This window comes from Bactrocera dorsalis, unplaced genomic scaffold, assembly GCF_023373825.1.
Source record: "Bactrocera dorsalis isolate Fly_Bdor unplaced genomic scaffold, ASM2337382v1 BdCtg388, whole genome shotgun sequence".
Lineage (NCBI taxonomy): Eukaryota > Metazoa > Arthropoda > Insecta > Diptera > Tephritidae > Bactrocera > Bactrocera dorsalis.
The window spans coordinates 1-19,000 of NW_026038439.1; the positions used below are offsets into that span (position 1 = coordinate 1).

Here is a 19,000-nt window from a genome sequence, read left to right on the forward strand (position 1 = left end):
TCTTAAACTCTGACCGTCGACTAAGTATTAATTTAACTGCCCAGATGTCAAATTTATCAAAATTTATGGTTAATGACATGACGGAACACTTGAACATACGCAAGGTCTGCAGATGGTCCTAAAAGTGCTCACTGACGACCAGAATTGCGGCGAGTGGGAGTGTGTCAAGAAAATTTGAAAATGTGTGAAGGCCGGCATCCCAACGCTTTCGCAGGGACTTCTTTTTGTTTCATTGCCTGAAATGGTCGATGAAAAACAAGCACTTTGAGACGACAGAGGGGATCCAAACAGCATGCATCTCGGCTCTTCCTATTCCGGAATATACCTTCCGTGATGTCTTCAATGCGTAGAAGTCACACTGGCAGCGCTTCATCGACATTCAAGGAACCTATTTTGGAAGTTTTTAAAGAATTGTAACGATTGTTTAACAATATTTTTTTAAATCGACTCAGTTCTATTACTTTCCGTACCAACCCTGTAGTTCCAGAGAAACTAAAAACATAGAGAAGGTGCAAATCGAAATCTGTATGATGGTTCGATTGCGCGGCTAACAGAGCTGATAGATTTTTATTAGGGAATTCGCCGTGCTCGCTGCTATTTAGCATAATTGAGCACGTGGAGTGGCAGAAATATATGAAAATAAATAAAGAGAATTTGCTTCGTAGAAAAATATACAAAGGCACACAGAGAATGTAAAAAAGCATTCTCTGAGTGACATATGTATGCATACATATATTGTATTATATGACCATTGTCACATATGCGTGATCTTTGGCACATTTGCCTGTATGTTTACAACATCCAATAATGGCCGTCTTTTGGCATCTATGTTGCCACGGGCAACCAAGGTCAAGGGCTGGTAGAAAATCGGAGTTTTGCCGAAAAAAATAAAGTAATGGCCGCCGATTGTCACCCCTTGCCGCTGTAGCAGTTTCGCCAACAAACTAGCGTAAATATGTATGCATATGTATGAGCTTGCATACATATCGACGCTGATTTTTGCGAGAAGCACAAGAATTTGTTCAAATTATGATTTTTAGCTTTTGCCATCGTCGCGAAAAGACGACTCGTAGGCAAAGGCATGCTCGGGGAGATGTTACGTTCTGTTTATATGAATGAAGCGAGGTTTATGAATGAAATCCTTCGCCAATTTGGCTGCCGTATTGACTTGTGAAGATCAATTTTTTGTTGGTGACATATTCATATGTGTACGCATATGTATGTGTGTATGCTTGTGCATTATTTGTTCGACATATAAGTATAAGCAGAGAAATATTCTTTTGTAGAACATTTGCTTTCGCAAACATACAGACAAATGTGCAAACGACATAATATATGTATGTTTGTTTCGCATTTTGCTTCTACGCCGGTCAAATTTCTATACAAAAATCGCCTGAAATGTGTGAGAAAATAAAATGGACAACCAAGGCAAATAATTCTTAAAAAATCTATTGATAAATAAATATAAATGAAAATGCATGTACATTTATTTTAATTTATTAAAAAAACTTGTTTTAATTTATTTAGTAAATTTATTTAAACTCATTTAATTATTTAATATTAAAAAACTTAGTTTATTTTATTAAAAACTGAAATGAAAAATAAAAAGAAAATTCATTTTATTAGAAATAAACATAAAAAAGAATATAATTTTAATTAAACACGATTTTCAGAATTTGTCTACCCACAACCACAAATTCTCACACAACCTAATCAATAAAGATTAGGTCTTTTTCACCAGCTTTTTTCAAAGCTTGGCTCACGTGTTCATACTACCTACTTACTAAATTAATAAATACTAAAACTAACTACAAACTAACAATAACTAATACTACAAACTATTTACAACTTAATCTACCCTGAAAGAAAAAAAAGAACATTATTAGTTTGTGAAGAAGCTGAAATGAGAGAAAAAAGAAGGAAAAAATGTGTTAGTTATTTCAATAATATATTTTGCATTGGATGTATTTCTTTTACCTTTTATCCAACGAAAGTCACTAGAACAATTAAATATGGCCTGCAATCTATCGTGCCAGTTTTTTTAATTTTTGTTTTTTGTTGTAGCCCCTCGCCCTTACTTCATTTTTGTACAGCTCTTCCTGCTGGTGTGCTAGCCATTTCGCGTTCTTGAACAGTAAAACTGTTATTAAAAAGTCCAAAAATTGGTGCCTATGTTCGAGGCAATCTCCTGCCTCGGTATACCACTCAGGGTATTTCTGTTGTGTAATTGCAGTAATCTGGGCTAAAATCATTGATTTTATACCCACTCTGCAAGAATTTGCTATAAAGAGCTCTTTATAGCAGCTCATTTGGAGGCGGCTTATTTCAAATACTCTATCGTCGGGATTAACCAGCCTTAGGTCATTGTCTCCTTTGTAATTCTTCGACCTTATAAGGGCTTCCGATGAGTCTTGTAATGATAAATCCTTCTTTTGCATTAATAAGGCACATTTCTCGCACTTTAGTCGACAAAAAACCTTTTGGTATATCGCATACCCAGTATAATAACGACGAACCTGTTTTTCTGCTACTTTTTCTGTCTCAGCAAATTGCTCATCTGGAATACAAATTTGTTCCACGGCAAGTTGCTCAGACGGTTTTAAATTTTCTTTAAGGTCGTCGTCCTGGCCAATATTCCAATCTAGGTTGATGTCATCGTCTTCTTCGCAATTGCTGCCTGTTTGCGAGAAGTTCCGTCGCAATATATGCATAGACAATAGTCTTGCTACAATATATTGTATTTCATGTGCCGATGGATGATTGTTTGCTCCCAAACTTGCGCGAATCCTATAAAAAAAGTTTTCCAGGGCATCCTGGTTCATTCTCCCTAAGAGTATAAATGATATATTCGAATACTCCGCGAATATATCGCCGCTCAATGCAATCATTGCATTTATGCTGTCGATCAGTTTTAACCAACAAAGGATTTTCAACAAAATATTAAACAATTTCCCTTTTCTTATTTAATATTGTTGTTTTTTTAGTTAAACTAGACTTAAACTTTTCACATGATAATATCTCAGATTATAAGAAAAATGAAAATAAAATAAAATAATTTGCCATATCTGGGTTAAACTATACAAAAAAACCTTTTTCCAATTTGTTTACAATAATTTAGCTTCGTTCACTGCTTTTAATTCCCTCCCATTTTTGGATCCACATAAACTTTATTCACCGCAGGCCACTGTCCTTATTATTTTATTAGCGGATCAATATAAGTGCATTCAAAATACACTCACTTGTGTGTGCTCCCGCAAATATCACAACACACAAAACAACCAAAAGAGCACAACACACACACGCACACGCACTGATATTTGCACCCGCAAAAAGGAAAACACACACAAGCACTGGTATTTGCACATACCCCCTTGTTGTAAGGGCACCCACAAGAAATATTGCAAATAAATAAAAGAATTGCACTTACCTAATTCCAACGTTGGTACTGCATCCTTTTTCAGCCTTCTTGCGCCAATTGCCTCTTTCTGAAAATGCTTCTCACAAACGAATGAGTTGGTGGCTGCAAAGTGGTCAGTGGGAGAAATTTTTAGATTCTCCTTCCACTTTTCAGCCAGCACCCATTCATTTGGGAAGCAGAAAGGCCGGAATACCCCTTCGCTGGTACTCCCACACCCGCGCACACGACATTTACGTATTTTCGGCATTTTCCCGACACTTTTAAATTATTAAAAAATTAAAAAATTCACAATTTGCAACTTAACTTGACAAAAACACGTCACACCCGCGTAAAATCACCAACTTTATGAATATTGGCGCAATTATTGACACTTCAATTTTATGTAAACTTTAAAACATATTTCCATATGAATACATAATATATTTGATTTTGGCGCAATTATCGACACTTGTCAATTGGGCCAATATACATAAAAGTAGGAGAAAGAAAATGTAAGAAGAAGATTTTTACTTAATATGTAAATATTTATTTGATTTTGGGGCAATTATTGACACTTGTCTTAATATACAAAATTGGGCCAAAACGAAACAATGAAATACATAATTACTTTTGCATGTCAATATGGAAACGCAAAGGCATATATTGCACATACATACAAGCGTGGTTGAAAGCAAAAATTGAAGTATAAGAAATTGAAATGCCGACGGCAAAACGAAATTGCTTACATTTGTACATTGCGTATTGATCATGAAAATATCAATCATCATGTTTAGGTTAATCTTTTATACATATATTTAAAATGACTTATTATAAAATAAGATCAAATTAACATGAAATAATTTGAAAAATAATAAATCAAAAATAAAAAAGTCTACATACATATTTCCATACAAAATTGTACTCATCATAATTACATATGTGTACAAGTCAATATTCAATTAGAAATAATTTTTCTTCAATATTAGATAGGATTCATACAAAATTGTACTCATCATAATTATGTGTACAAGTCAATATTCAATTGCTGACGGCAAAACGCAAAAGCATACACATACATACTTATTTGCATACATTGCGATTCCCAAGTTGAAAAATTGAAGCTGAAAATATAACAAAGTTGGGAGATCATAAGGAGCAGCATGCATATGTTTATGTCTTCATATTCATATTCAATGCATGCATATGTTTACATATGTCTTCATATTCATATTCATGCATACATATATTTATGTCTCTTCATATTCTTGCGTATGTGAGACAGAGAACATCATGTATTTTGTACACATTTTTCGGTGTCAAAATGAAACAAAATATAAACAAGCAAAACGAAATTCTTCGTTGCGAGTCTCTTCATATTTTCTGCTTCGACACGTACATATATGCCACTCCATCATATGCCGTGAATACATATTCTCTTCATATTCTCGCTTAGAATATGTGAGAGAATGGTAAAAAATGTTAAAATTGCGGGGCGAAATCAGACTCGCAATGTTAACGAATACGGCAAATTCCCTAATAAAAATCTAACAAATGTTCGCAGTCGAACCTGCACCTTCTCTATGTTTTTAGTTTCTCTGGCATATATGTACGTGTCGAAGCAGAAAATATGAAGAGACTCGCAACGAAGAATTTCGTTTTGCTTGTTTATATTTTGTTTCATTTTGACATCGAAAAATGTGTACAAAATACCAGAGAAACTAAAAACATAGAGAAGGTGCAGGTTCGACTGCGAACATTTGTTAGATTTTTATTAGGGAATTTGCCGTATTCGTTAACATTGCGAGTCTGATTTCGCCCCGCAATTTTAACATTTTTTACCATTCTCTCACATATTCTAAGCGAGAATATGAAGAGAATATGTATTCACGGCATATGATGGAGTGGCATATATGTACGTGTCGAAGCAGAAAATATAAAGAGACTCGCAACGAAGAATTTCGTTTTGCTTGTTTATATTTTGTTTCATTTTGACACCGAAAAATGTGTAGAAAATACATGATGTTCTCTATCTCACATACGCAAGAATATGAAGAGACATAAATATATGTATGCATGAATATGAATATGAAGACATATGTAAACATATGCATGCATTGAATATGAATATGAAGACATAAACATATGCATGCTGCTCCTTATGATCTCCCAACTTTGTTATATTTTCAGCTTCAATTTTTCAACTTGGGAATCGCAATGTATGCAAATAAGTATGTATGTGTATGCTTTTGCGTTTTGCCGTCAGCAATTGAATATTGACTTGTACACATAATTATGATGAGTACAATTTTGTATGAATCCTATCTAATATTGAAGAAAAATTATTTCTAATTGAATATTGACTTGTACACATATGTAATTATGATGAGTACAATTTTGTATGGAAATATGTATGTAGACTTTTTTATTTTTGATTTATTATTTTTCGAATTATTTCATGTTAATTTGATCTTATTTTATAATAAGTCATTTTAAATATATGTATAAAAGATTAACCTAAACATGATGATTGATATTTTCATGATCAATACGCAATGTACAAATGTAAGCAATTTCGTTTTGCCGTCGGCATTTCAATTTCTTATACTTCAATTTTTGCTTTCAACCACGCTTGTATGTATGTGCAATATATGCCTTTGCGTTTCCATATTGACATGCAAAAGTAATTATGTATTTATTGTTTCGTTTTGGCCCAATTTTGTATATTAAGACAAGTGTCAATAATTGCGCCAAAATCGAATAAATATTTACATATTAAGTAAAAATCTTCTTCTTACATGTTTCTTTCTCCTACTTTTATGTATATTGGCCCAATTGGCAAGTGTCGATAATTGCGCCAAAATCAAATATATTATGTAGTCATATGTAAATATGTTTTAAAGTTTACATAAAATTGAAGTGTCAATAATTGCGCCAATATTCATAAAGTTGGTGATTTTACGCGGGTACGACGTGTTTTTGTCCGGTTAAGTGTTAAATTGTGAATTTTTTATATAAATTAATTGAAAAGTGTCGGGAAAAATGCCGAAAATACGTAAATGTCGTGTGCGCGGGTGTGGGAGTACCAGCGATGGGGTATTCCGTCTTTTCTGCTTCCCAAATGAATGGGTGCTGGCTGAAAAGTGGAAGGAGAACCTGAAAATTTCTCCCACTGACCACTTTGCAGCCACCAACTCATTCGTTTGTGAGAAGCATTTTCAGAAAGAGGCAATTGGCGCAAGAAGGCTGAAAAAGGATGCAGTACCAACGTTGGAATTAGGTAAGTGCAATTCTTTTATTTATTTGCAATATTTCTTGTGGGTGCCCTTACAACAAGGGGGTATGTGCAAATACCAGTGCTTGTGTGTGTTTTCCTTTTTGCGGGTGCAAATATCAGTGCGTGTGCGTGTGTGTGTTGTGCTCTTTTGGTTGCGGGTGCAAATAGTGTGAGTGTGTGTTGTGATATTTGCGGGAGCACACACAAGTGAGTGTATTTTGAATGCACTTATATTGATCCGCTAATAAAATAATAAGGACAGTGGCCTGCGGTGAATAAAGTTTATGTGGATCCAAAAATGGGAGGGAATTAAAAGCAGTGAACGAAGCTAAATTATTGTAAACAAATTGGAAAAAGGTTTTTTTGTATAGTTTTAACCAGATATGGCAAATTATTTTATTTTATTTTCATTTTTCTTATAATCTGAGATATTATCATGTGAAAAGTTTAAGTCTAGTTTAACTAAAAAAACAACAATATTAAATAAGAAAAGGGAAATTGTTTAATATTTTGTTGAAAATCCTTTGTTGGTTAAAACTGATCGACAGCATAAATGCAATGATTGCATTGAGCGGCGATATATTCGCGGAGTATTGGAATATATCTTTTATACTCTTAGGGAGAATGAACCAGGATGCCCTGGAAAACTTTTTTTATAAAATTCGCGCAAGTTTAGGAGCAAACAATCATCCATCCGCACATGAAATACAATATATTGTAGCAAGACTATTGTCTATGCATATATTGCGACGGAACTTCTCGCAAACAGGCAGCAATTGCGAAGAAGACGATGACATCAACCTAGATTGGACTATTGGCCAGGACGACGACCTTAAAGAAAATTTAAAACCGTCTGAGCAACTTGCCGTGGAACAAATTTGTATTCCAGATGAGCAATTTGCTGAGACAGAAAAAGTAGCAGAAAAACAGGTTCGTCGTTATTATACTGGGTATGCGATATACCAAAAGGTTTTTTGTCGACTAAAGTGCGAGAAATGTGCCTTATTAATGCAAAAGAAGGATTTATCATTACAAGACTCATCGGAAGCCCTTATAAGGTCGAAAAATTACAAAGGAGACAATGACCTAAGGCTGGTTAATCCCGACGACAGAGTATTTGAAATAAGCCGCCTCCAAATGAGCTGCTATAAAGAGCTCTTTATAGCAAATTCTTGCAGAGTGGGTATAAAATCAATGATTTTAGCCCAGATTACTGCAATTACACAACAGAAATACCCTGAGTGGTATACCGAAGCAGGAGATTGCCTCGAACATAGGCACCAGTTTTTGGACTTTTTAATAACAGTTTTACTGTTCAAGAACGCGAAATGGCTAGCACACCAGCAGGAAGAGCTGTACAAAAATGAAGTAAGGGCGAGGGGCTACAACAAAAAACAAAAATTAAAAAAACTGGCACGATAGATTGCAGGCCATATTTAATTGTTCTAGTGACTTTCGTTGGATAAAAGGTAAAAGAAATACATCCAATGCAAAATATATTATTGAAATAACTAAAAGACATTTTTACTTCTTTTTTCTCTAATTTCAGCTTCTTAAAAAACTAATAATTTTATTTTTTTTATTTAAGGGTATAATTAAGTTTTAAATATTTTTTAGTATTAGTTATTGTTAGTTTGTAGTTAGTTTTAGTATTTATTAATTTAGTAAGTAGGTAGTATGAACACGTGAGCCAAGCTTTGAAAAAAGCTGGTGAAAAAGACCTAATCTTTATTGATTAGGTTGTGTGAGAATTTGTGGTTGTGGGTAGACAAATTCTGAAAATCGTGTTTAATTAAAATTATATTCTTTTTTATGTTTATTTCTAATAAAATGAATTTTCTTTTTATTTTTCATTTCAGTTTTTAATAAAATAAACTAAGTTTTTTAATATTAAATAATTAAATGAGTTTAAATAAATTTACTAAATAAATTAAAACAAGTTTTTTTAATAAATTAAAATAAATGTACATGCATTTTCATTTATATTTATTTATCAATAGATTTTTTAAGAATTATTTGCCTTGGTTGTCCATTTTATTTTCTCACACATTTCAGGCGATTTTTGTATAGAAATTTGACCGGCGTAGAAGCAAAATGCGAAACAATCATACATATATTATGTCGTTTGCACATTTGTCTGCATGTTTGCGAAAGCAAATGTTCTACAAAAGCCTATTTCTATACTTATACTTATATGTCGAACAAATAATGCACAAGCATATACACAAACATATGCGTACACATGTGAATATGTCACCAACAAAAAATTGATCTTCACAAGTCAATACGGCAGCCAAATTGGCGAAGGATTTCATTCATAAACCTCGCTTCATTCATATAAACAGAACGTAACATCTCCCCGAGCATGCCTTTGCCTACGAGTCGTCTTTTCGCGACGATGGCAAAAGCTAAAAATCATAATTTGAACAAATTTCTGGTGCTTCTCGCAAAAATCAGCGTCGATATGTATGCAAGCTCATACATATGCATACATATTTACGCTAGTTTGTTGGCGAAACTGCTACAGCGGCAAGGGGTGACAATCGGCGGCCATTACTTTATTTTTTTCGGCAAAACTCCGATTTTCTACCAGCCCTTGACCTTGGTTGCCCGTGGCAACATAGATGCCAAAAGACGGCCATTATTGGATGTTGTAAACATACAGGCAAATGTGCCAAAGATCACGCATATGTGACAATGGTCATATAATACAATATATGTATGCATACATATGTCACTCAGAGAATGCTTTTTTACATTCTCTGTGTGCCTTTGTATATTTTTCTACGAAGCAAATTCTCTTTATTTATTTTCATATATTTCTGCCACTCCACGTGCTCAATTATGCTAAATAGCAGCGAGCACGGCGAATTCCCTAATAAAAATCTATCAGCTCTGTTAGCCGCGCAATCGAACCATCATACAGATTTCGATTTGCACCTTCTCTATGTTTTTAGTTTCTCTGTATATGCCACTTCATCATATGCCGTGAATACATATTCTCTTCATATTCTCGCTTAGAATATGTGAGAGAATGGTAAAAAATGTTAAAATTGCGGGGCGAAATCAGACTCGCAATGTTAACGAATACGGCAAATTCCCTAATAAAAATCTAACAAATGTTCGCAGTCGAACCTGCACCTTCTCTATGTTTTTAGTTTCTCTGGCATATATGTACATGTCAAAGCAGAAAATATGAAGAGACTCGCAACGAAGAAATTCGTTTTGCTTGTTTATATTTTGTTTCATTTTGACACCGAAAAATGTGTACAAAATACATGATGTTCTCTGTCTCTCATACGCAAGAATTTGAAGAGACATAAATATATGTATGCATGAATATGAATATGAAGTCATATGTAAACAGATGCATGCATTGAATATGAATATGAAGACATAAACATATGCATGCTGCTCCTTATGAACTCCCAACTTTGTTATATTTTCAGCTTCAATTTTTCAACTTGGGAATCGCAATGTATGCAAATAAGTATGTATGTGTATGCTTTTGCGTTTTGCCGTCGGCAATTGAATATTGACTTGTACACATAATTATGATGAGTACAATTTTGTATGAATCCTATCTAATATTGAAGAAAAATTATTTCTAATTGAATATTGACTTGTACACATATGTAATTATGATGAGTACAATTTTGTATGGAAATATGTATGTAGACTTTTTTATTTTTGATTTATTATTTTTCGAATTATTTCATGTTAATTTGATCTTATTTTATAATAAGTCATTTTAAATATATGTATAAAAGATTAACCTAAACATGATGATCATATTTTCATGATACATACGCAATGTACAAATGTAAGCAATTTCGTTTTGCCGTCGGCGTTTCAATTTCTTATGCTTCAATTTTTGCTTTCAACCACGCTTGTATGTATGTGCAATATATGCCTTTGCGTTTCTATATTGACATGCAAAAGTAATTATGTATTTCATTGTTTCGTTTTGGCCCAATTTTGTATATTAAGACAAGTGTCAAGAATTGCGCCAAAATCGAATAAATATTTACATATTAAGTAAAAATCTTCTTCTTACCTGTTTCTTTCTCCTACTTTTATGTATATTGGCCCAATTGGCAAGTGTCGATAATTGCGCCAAAATCAAATATATTATGTAGTCATATGTAAATATGTTTTAAAGTTTACATAAAATTGAAGTGTCAATAATTGCGCCAATATTCATAAAGTTGGTGATTTTACGCGGGTACGACGTGTTTTTGTCCGGTTAAGTGTTAAATTGTGAATTTTTTATATAAATTAATTGAAAAGTGTCGGGAAAAATGCCGAAAATACGTAAATGTCGTGTGCGCGGGTGTGGGAGTACCAGCGAAGGGGTATTCCGGCTTTTCTGCTTCCCAAATGAATGGGTGCTGGCTGAAAAGTGGAAGGAGAATCTAAAAATTTCTCCCACTGACCACTTTGCAGCCACCAACTCATTCGTTTGTGAGAAGCATTTTCAGAAAGAGGCAATTGGCGCAAGAAGGCTGAAAAAGGATGCAGTACCAACGTTGGAATTAGGTAAGTGCAATTCTTTTATTCAATTGTAATATTTCTTGTGGGTGCTACGATCTTTTGGTGCAAATACCAGTGCTTGTGTGTGTTTTCCTTTTTGCGGGTGCAAATACCAGTGCGTGTGCGTGTGTGTGTTGTGATCTTTTGGTTGTTTTGTGTGTTGTGATATTTGCGGGTGCACATACAAGTGAGTGTATTTTTAATGCACTTATATTGATCCGCTAATAAAATAATAAGGACAGTGGCCTGCGGTGAATAAAGTTTATGTGGATCCAAAAATGGGAAGGAATTAAAAGCAGTGAACGAAGCTAAATTATTGTAAACAAATTGGAAAAAGGTTTTTTTGTATAGTTTAACCCAGATATGGCAAATTATTTTATTTTATTTTCATTTTTCTTATAATCTGAGATATTATCATGTGAAAAGTTTAAGTCTAGTTTAACTAAAAAAACAACAATATTAAATAAGAAAAGGGAAATTGTTTAATATTTTGTTGAAAATCCTTTGTTGGTTAAAACTGATCGACAGCATAAATGCAATGATTGCATTGAGCGGCGATATATTCGCGGAGTATTGGAATATATCTTTTATACTCTTAGGGAGAATGAACCAGGATGCCCTGGAAAACTTTTTTTATAAAATTCGCGCAAGTTTAGGAGCAAACAATCATCCATCCGCACATGAAATACAATATATTGTAGCAAGACTATTGTCTATGCATATATTGCGACGGAACTTCTCGCAAACAGGCAGCAATTGCGAAGAAGACGATGACATCAACCTAGATTGGAATATTGGACAGGACGACGACCTTAAAGAAAATTTAAAACCGTCTGAGCAACTTGCCGTGGAACAAATTTGTATTCCAGATGAGCAATTTGCTGAGACAGAAAAAGTAGCAGAAAAACAGGTTCGTCGTTATTATACTGGGTATGCGATATACCAAAAGGTTTTTTTGTCGACTAAAGTGCGAGAAATGTGCCTTATTAATGCAAAAGAAGGATTTATCATTACAAGACTCATCGGAAGCCCTTATAAGGTCGAAAAATTACAAAGGAGACAATGACCTAAGGCTGGTTAATCCCGACGACAGAGTATTTGAAATAAGCCGCCTCCAAATGAGCTGCTATAAAGAGCTCTTTATAGCAAATTCTTGCAGAGTGGGTATAAAATCAATGATTTTAGCCCAGATTACTGCAATTACACAACAGAAATACCCAGAGTGGTATACCGAAGCAGGAGATTGCCTCGAACATAGGCACCAATTTTTGGACTTTTTAATAACAGTTTTACTGTTCAAGAACGCGAAATGGCTAGCACACCAGCAGGAAGAGCTGTACAAAAATGAAGTAAGGGCGAGGGGCTACAACAAAAAACAAAAATTAAAAAAACTGGCACGATAGATTGCAGGCCATATTTAATTGTTCTAGTGACTTTCGTTGGATAAAAGGTAAAAGAAATACATCCAATGCAAAATATATTATTGAAATAACTAACACATTTTTTCCTTCTTTTTTCAGCTTCTTCACAAACTAATAATGTTCTTTTTTTTCTTTCAGGGTAGATTAAGTTGTAAATATGTAGTTTGTAGTAGTAGTTATTGTTAGTTTGTAGTTAGTTTTAGTATTTATTAATTTAGTAAGTAGGTAGTATGAACACGTGAGCCAAGCTTTGAAAAAAGCTGGTGAAAAAGACCTAATCTTTATTGATTAGGTTGTGTGAGAATTTGTGGTTGTGGGTAGACAAATTCTGAAAATCGTGTTTAATTAAAATTATATTCTTTTTTATGTTTATTTCTAATAAAATGAATTTTCTTTTTATTTTTCATTTCAGTTTTTAATAAAATAAACTAAGTTTTTTAATATTAAATAATTAAATGAGTTTAAATAAATTTACTAAATAAATTAAAACAAGTTTTTTTAATAAATTAAAATAAATGTACATGCATTTTCATTTATATTTATTTATCAATAGATTTTTTAAGAATTATTTGCCTTGGTTGTCCATTTTATTTTCTCACACATTTCAGGCGATTTTTGTATAGAAATTTGACCGGCGTAGAAGCAAAATGCGAAACAAACATACATATATTATGTCGTTTGCACATTTGTCTGTATGTTTGCGAAAGCAAATGTTCTACAAAAGCCTATTTCTCTGCTTATACTTATATGTCGAACAAATAATGCACAAGCATACACACAAACATATGGGTACACATATGAATATGTCACCAACAAAAAATTGATCTTCACAAGTCAATACGGCAGCCAAATTGGCGAAGGATTTCATTCATAAACCTCGCTTCATTCATATAAACAGAACGTAACATCTCCCCGAGCATGCCTTTGCCTACGAGTCGTCTTTTCGCGACGATGGCAAAAGCTAAAAATCATAATTTGAACAAATTCTTGTGCTTCTCGCAAAAATCAGCGTCGATATGTATGCAAGCTCATACATATGCATACATATTTACGCTAGTTTGTTGGCGAAACTGCTACAGCGGCAAGGGGTGACAATCGGCGGCCATTACTTTATTTTTTTCGGCAAAACTCCGATTTTCTACCAGCCCTTGACCTTGGTTGCCCGTGGCAACATAGATGCCAAAAGACGGCCATTATTGGATGTTGTAAACATACAGACAAATGTGCCAAAGATCACGCATATGTGACAATGGTCATATAATACAATATATGCATACATATGTCACTCAGAGAATGCTTTTTTACATTCTCTGTGTGCCTTTGTATATTTTTCTACGAAGCAAATTCTCTTTATTTATTTTCATATATTTCTGCCACTCCACGTGCTCAATTATGCTAAATAGCAGCGAGCACGGCGAATTCCCTAATAAAAATCTATCAGCTCTGTTAGCCGCGCAATCGAACCATCATACAGATTTCGATTTGCACCTTCTCTATGTTTTTAGTTTCTCTGTATATGCCACTTCATCATATGCCGTGAATACATATTCTCTTCATATTCTCGCTTAGAATATGTGAGAGAATGGTAAAAAATGTTAAAATTGCGGGGCGAAATCAGACTCGCAATGTTAACGAATACGGCAAATTCCCTAATAAAAATCTAACAAATGTTCGCAGTCGAACCTGCACCTTCTCTATGTTTTTAGTTTCTCTGGCATATATGTACATGTCGAAGCAGAAAATATGAAGAGACTCGCAACGAAGAATTTCGTTTTGCTTGTTTATATTTTGTTTCATTTTGACACCGAAAAATGTGTACAAAATACATGATGTTCTCTGTCTCACATACGCAAGAATATGAAGAGACATAAATATATGTATGCATGAATATGAATATGAAGACATATGTAAACATATGCATGCATTGAATATGAATATGAAGACATAAACATATGCATGCTGCTCCTTATGATCTCCCAACTTTGTTATATTTTCAGCTTCAATTTTCAACTTGGGAATCGCAATGTATGCAAATAAGTATGTATGTGTATGCTTTTGCGTTTTGCCGTCGGCAATTGAATATTGACTTGTACACATAATTATGATGAGTACAATTTTGTATGAATCCTATCTAATATTGAAGAAAAATTATTTCTAATTGAATATTGACTTGTACACATATGTAATTATGATGAGTACAATTTTGTATGGAAATATGTATGTAGACCTTTTTATTTTTGATTTATTACTTTTCGAATTATTTCATGTTAATTTGATCTTATTTTATAATAAGTCATTTTAAATATACATATGTATAAAAGATTAACCTAAACATGATGATTGATATTTTCATGATCAATACGCAATGTACAAATGTAAGCAATTTCGTTTTGCCGTCGGCGTTTCAATTTCTTATGCTTCAATTTTTGCTTTCAACCACGCTTGTATGTATGTGCAATATATGCCTTTGCGTTTTGCCGTCGGCATTTCTATATTGACATGCAAAAGTAATTATGTATTTCATTGTTTCGTTTTGGCCCAATTTTGTATATTAAGACAAGTGTCAATAATTGCCCCAAAATCAAATAAATATTTACATATTAAGTAAAAATCTTCTTCTTACATTTTCTTTCTCCTACTTTTATGTATATTGGCCCAATTGACAAGTGTCGATAATTGCGCCAAAATCAAATATATTATGTATTCATATGGAAATATGTTTTAAAGTTTACATAAAATTGAAGTGTCAATAATTGCGCCAATATTCATAAAGTTGGTGATTTTACGCGGGTACGACGTGTTTTTGTCCGGTTAAGTGTCAAATCGTGAATTTTTTATATAAATTAATTTAAAAGTTTCGGAAAAATGCCGAAAATACGAAATTGTCGTGTGCGCGGGTGTGGGAATACCAGCGATGGGGTATTCCGACTTTTCTGCTTCCCAAATGAATGGGTGCTGGCTGAAAAGTGGAAGGAGAATCTAAAAATTTCTCCCACTGACTACTTTGCAGCCACCAACTCATTCGTTTGTGAGGAGCATTTTCAGAAAGAGGCAATTGGCACAAGAAGGCTAAAAAAGGATGCAGTACCAACGTTGGAATTAGGTAAGTGCAATTCTTTTATTCAATTGTAATATTTCTTGTGGGTGCTACGATCTTTTGGTGCAAATACCAGTGCTTGTGTGTGTTTTCCTTTTTGCGGGTGCAAATACCAGTGCGTGTGCGTGTGTGTGTTGTGATCTTTTGGTTGTTTTGTGTGTTGTGATATTTGCGGGTGCACATACAAGTGAGTGTATTTTTAATGCACTTACATATATTGGCTAATAAAATAATAAGGACAGTGGCCTGCGGTGAATAAAGTTTATGTGGATCCAAAAATGGGAAGGAATTAAAAGCAGTGAACGAAGCTAAATTATTGTAAACAAATTGGAAAAAGGTTTTTTTGTATAGTTTTAACCCAGATATGGCAAATTATTTTATTTTATTTTCATTTTTCTTATAATCTGAGATATTATCATGTGAAAAGTTTAAGTCTAGTTTAACTAAAAAAACAACAATATTAAATAAGAAAAGGGAAATTGTTTAATATTTTGTTGAAAATCCTTTGTTGGTTAAAACTGATCGACAGCATAAATGCAATGATTGCATTGAGCGGCGATATATTCGCGGAGTATTGGAATATATCTTTTATACTCTTAGGGAGAATGAACCAGGATGCCCTGGAAAACTTTTTTTATAAAATTCGCGCAAGTTTAGGAGCAAACAATCATCCATCCGCACATGAAATACAATATATTGTAGCAAGACTATTGTCTATGCATATATTGCGACGGAACTTCTCGCAAACAGGCAGCAATTGCGAAGAAGACGATGACATCAACCTAGATTGGAATATTGGCCAGGACGACGACCTTAAAGAAAATTTAAAACCGTCTGAGCAACTTGCCGTGGAACAAATTTGTATTCCAGATGAGCAATTTGCTGAGACAGAAAAAGTAGCAGAAAAACAGGTTCGTCGTTATTATACTGGCTATGCGATATACCAAAAGGTTTTTTGTCGACTAAAGTGCGAGAAATGTGCCTTATTAATGCAAAAGAAGGATTTATCATTACAAGACTCATCGGAAGCCCTTATAAGGTCGAAGAATTACAAAGGAGACAATGACCTAAGGCTGGTTAATCCCGACGATAGAGTATTTGAAATAAGCCGCCTCCAAATGAGCTGCTATAAAGAGCTCTTTATAGCAAATTCTTGCAGAGTGGGTATAAAATCAATGATTTTAGCCCAGATTACTGCAATTACACAAGAGAAATACCCAGAGTGGTATACCGAGGCAGGAGATTGCCTCGAACATAGGCACCAATTTTTGGACTTTTTAATAACAGTTTTACTGTTCAAGAACGCGAAATGGCTAGCACACCAGCAGGAAGAGCTGTACAAAAATGAAGTAAGGGCGAGGGGCTACAACAAAAAACAAAAATTAAAAAAACTGGCACGATAGATTGCAGGCCATATTTAATTGTTCTAGTGACTTTCGTTGGATAAAAGGTAAAAGAAATACATCCAATGCAAAATATATTATTGAAATAACTAACACATTTTTTCCTTCTTTTTTCAGCTTCTTCACAAACTAATAATGTTCTTTTTTTTCTTTCAGGGTAGATTAAGTTGTAAATAGTTTTGTAGTATTAGTTATTGTTAGTTTGTAGTTAGTTTTAGTATTTATTAACTTAGTAAGTAGGTAGTATGAACACGTGAGCCAAGCTTTAAAAAAAGCTGGTGAAAAAGACCTAATCTTTATTGATTAGGTTGTGTGAGAATTTGTGGTTGTGGGTAGACAAATTCTGAAAATCGTGTTTAATTAAAATTATATTCTTTTATATGTTTATTTCTAATAAATTGAATTTTCTTTCTATTTTTCATTTCAGTTTTTAATAAAATAAACTAAGTTTTTTAATATTATTAATAATTAAATGAGTTTAAATAAATTTACTAAATAAAATAAAATAAGTTTTTTAATAAATTAAAATAAATGTACATGTATTTTCGTTTATATTTAATTATCAATAAATTTTTTAAGAATTATTTGCCTTAATTGTCTATTTTATTTTCTCACACATTTCAGCGGATTTTTGTATAGAAATTTGACCAGCGTAGAAGCAAAATGCGAAACAATCATACATATATTATGTCGTTTGCACATTTGTCTGCATGTTTGCGAAAGCAAATGTTCTACAAAAGCCTATTTCTATACTTATACTTATATGTCGAACAAATAATGCACAAGCATATACACAAACATATGCGTACACATATGAATATGTCACCAACAAAAAATTGATCTTCACAAGTCAATATGGCAGCCAAATTGGCGAAGAATTTCATTCATAAACCTCGTTTCATTCATATAAACAGAACGTAACATCTCCCCGAGCATGCCTTTGCCTACAAGTCGTCTTTTCGCGACGATGGCAAAAGCTAAAAATCATAATTTGAACAAATTTGTGGTGCTTCTCGCAAAAATCAGCGTCGATATGTATGCAAGCTCATACATATGCATACATATTTACGCTAGTTTGTTGGCGAAACTGCTACAGCGGCAAGGGGTGACAATCGGCGGCCATTACTTTATTTTTTTCGGCAAAACTCCGATTTTCTACCAGCCCTTGACCTTGGTTGCCCGTGGCAACATAGATGCCAAAAGACGGCCATTATTGGATGTTGTAAACATACAGGCAAATGTGCCAAAGATCACGCATATGTGACAATGGTCATATAATACAATATATGTATGCATACATATGTCACTCAGAGAATGCTTTTTTACATTCTCTGTGTGCCTTTGTATATTTTTTCTACGAAAGCAAATTCTCTTTATTTATTTTCATATATTTCTGCCACTCCACGTGCTCAATTATGCTAAAATAGCAGCGAGCACGGCGAATTCCCTAATAAAAATCTATCAGCTCTGTTAGCCGCGCAATCGAACCATCATACAGTTTTCGATTTGCACCTTCTCTATGTTTTTAGTTTCTCTGTATATGCCACTTCATCATATGCCCGTGAATACATATTCTCTTCATATTCTCGCTTAGAATATGTGAGAGAATGGTAAAAAATGTTAAAATTGCGGGGCGAAATCAGACTCGCAATGTTAACGAATCCGGCAAATTCCCTAATAAAAATCTAACAAATGTTCGCAGTCGAACCTGCACCTTCTCTATGTTTTTAGTTTCTCTGAATGGGTTGCCGAACTTCATGGAATTGCAAGGGAGTGTAAATTTAATTGTTCCGCTACTAACTGTCCCGCAAATTTCGTAGATGAAATGATTCGCGATCAAATCATACTTAAAGGTTGGTACGCAGCTCTCAAGTA

The 19,000-nt window shown here is 33.7% G+C and overlaps 1 protein-coding gene across 2 annotated transcripts; it reads left to right on the top strand.

Annotated features, from left to right (window-relative positions):
- The first annotated feature begins 10,697 nt into the window (after window positions 1–10,697).
- LOC125780281 (uncharacterized) lies at window positions 10,698–17,528 on the top strand. Of its 2 annotated transcripts, XR_007423699.1 has the most exons (3): window positions 10,698–12,153; window positions 16,673–17,172; window positions 17,243–17,528. XR_007423699.1 is itself a non-coding variant. In XM_049462257.1 (2 exons), the coding sequence occupies exons 1-2, from the start codon at window positions 11,743–11,745 to the stop codon at window positions 17,123–17,125; spliced, it is 864 nt and encodes a 287-aa protein (XP_049318214.1). In that variant the 5' UTR covers window positions 10,698–11,742; the 3' UTR covers window positions 17,126–17,528. The 2 variants fall into 2 exon arrangements, 1 of the variants encoding a protein (XP_049318214.1); XM_049462257.1 differs by having other exon boundaries at window positions 16,673–17,528.
- The last annotated feature ends 1,472 nt before the right edge of the window (window positions 17,529–19,000 follow it).

Coding starts and splice junctions, on each gene's coding strand:
- LOC125780281 (XM_049462257.1), top strand. CDS start 11,743: ATGATTGCATTGAGCGGCGATATATTCGCGGAGTATTGGAATATATCT. Junction 12,154..16,672: donor GGTATGCGATATACCAAAAG/GTTTTTTTGTCG, acceptor ATATACCAAAAG/GTTTTTTGTCGACTAAAGTG.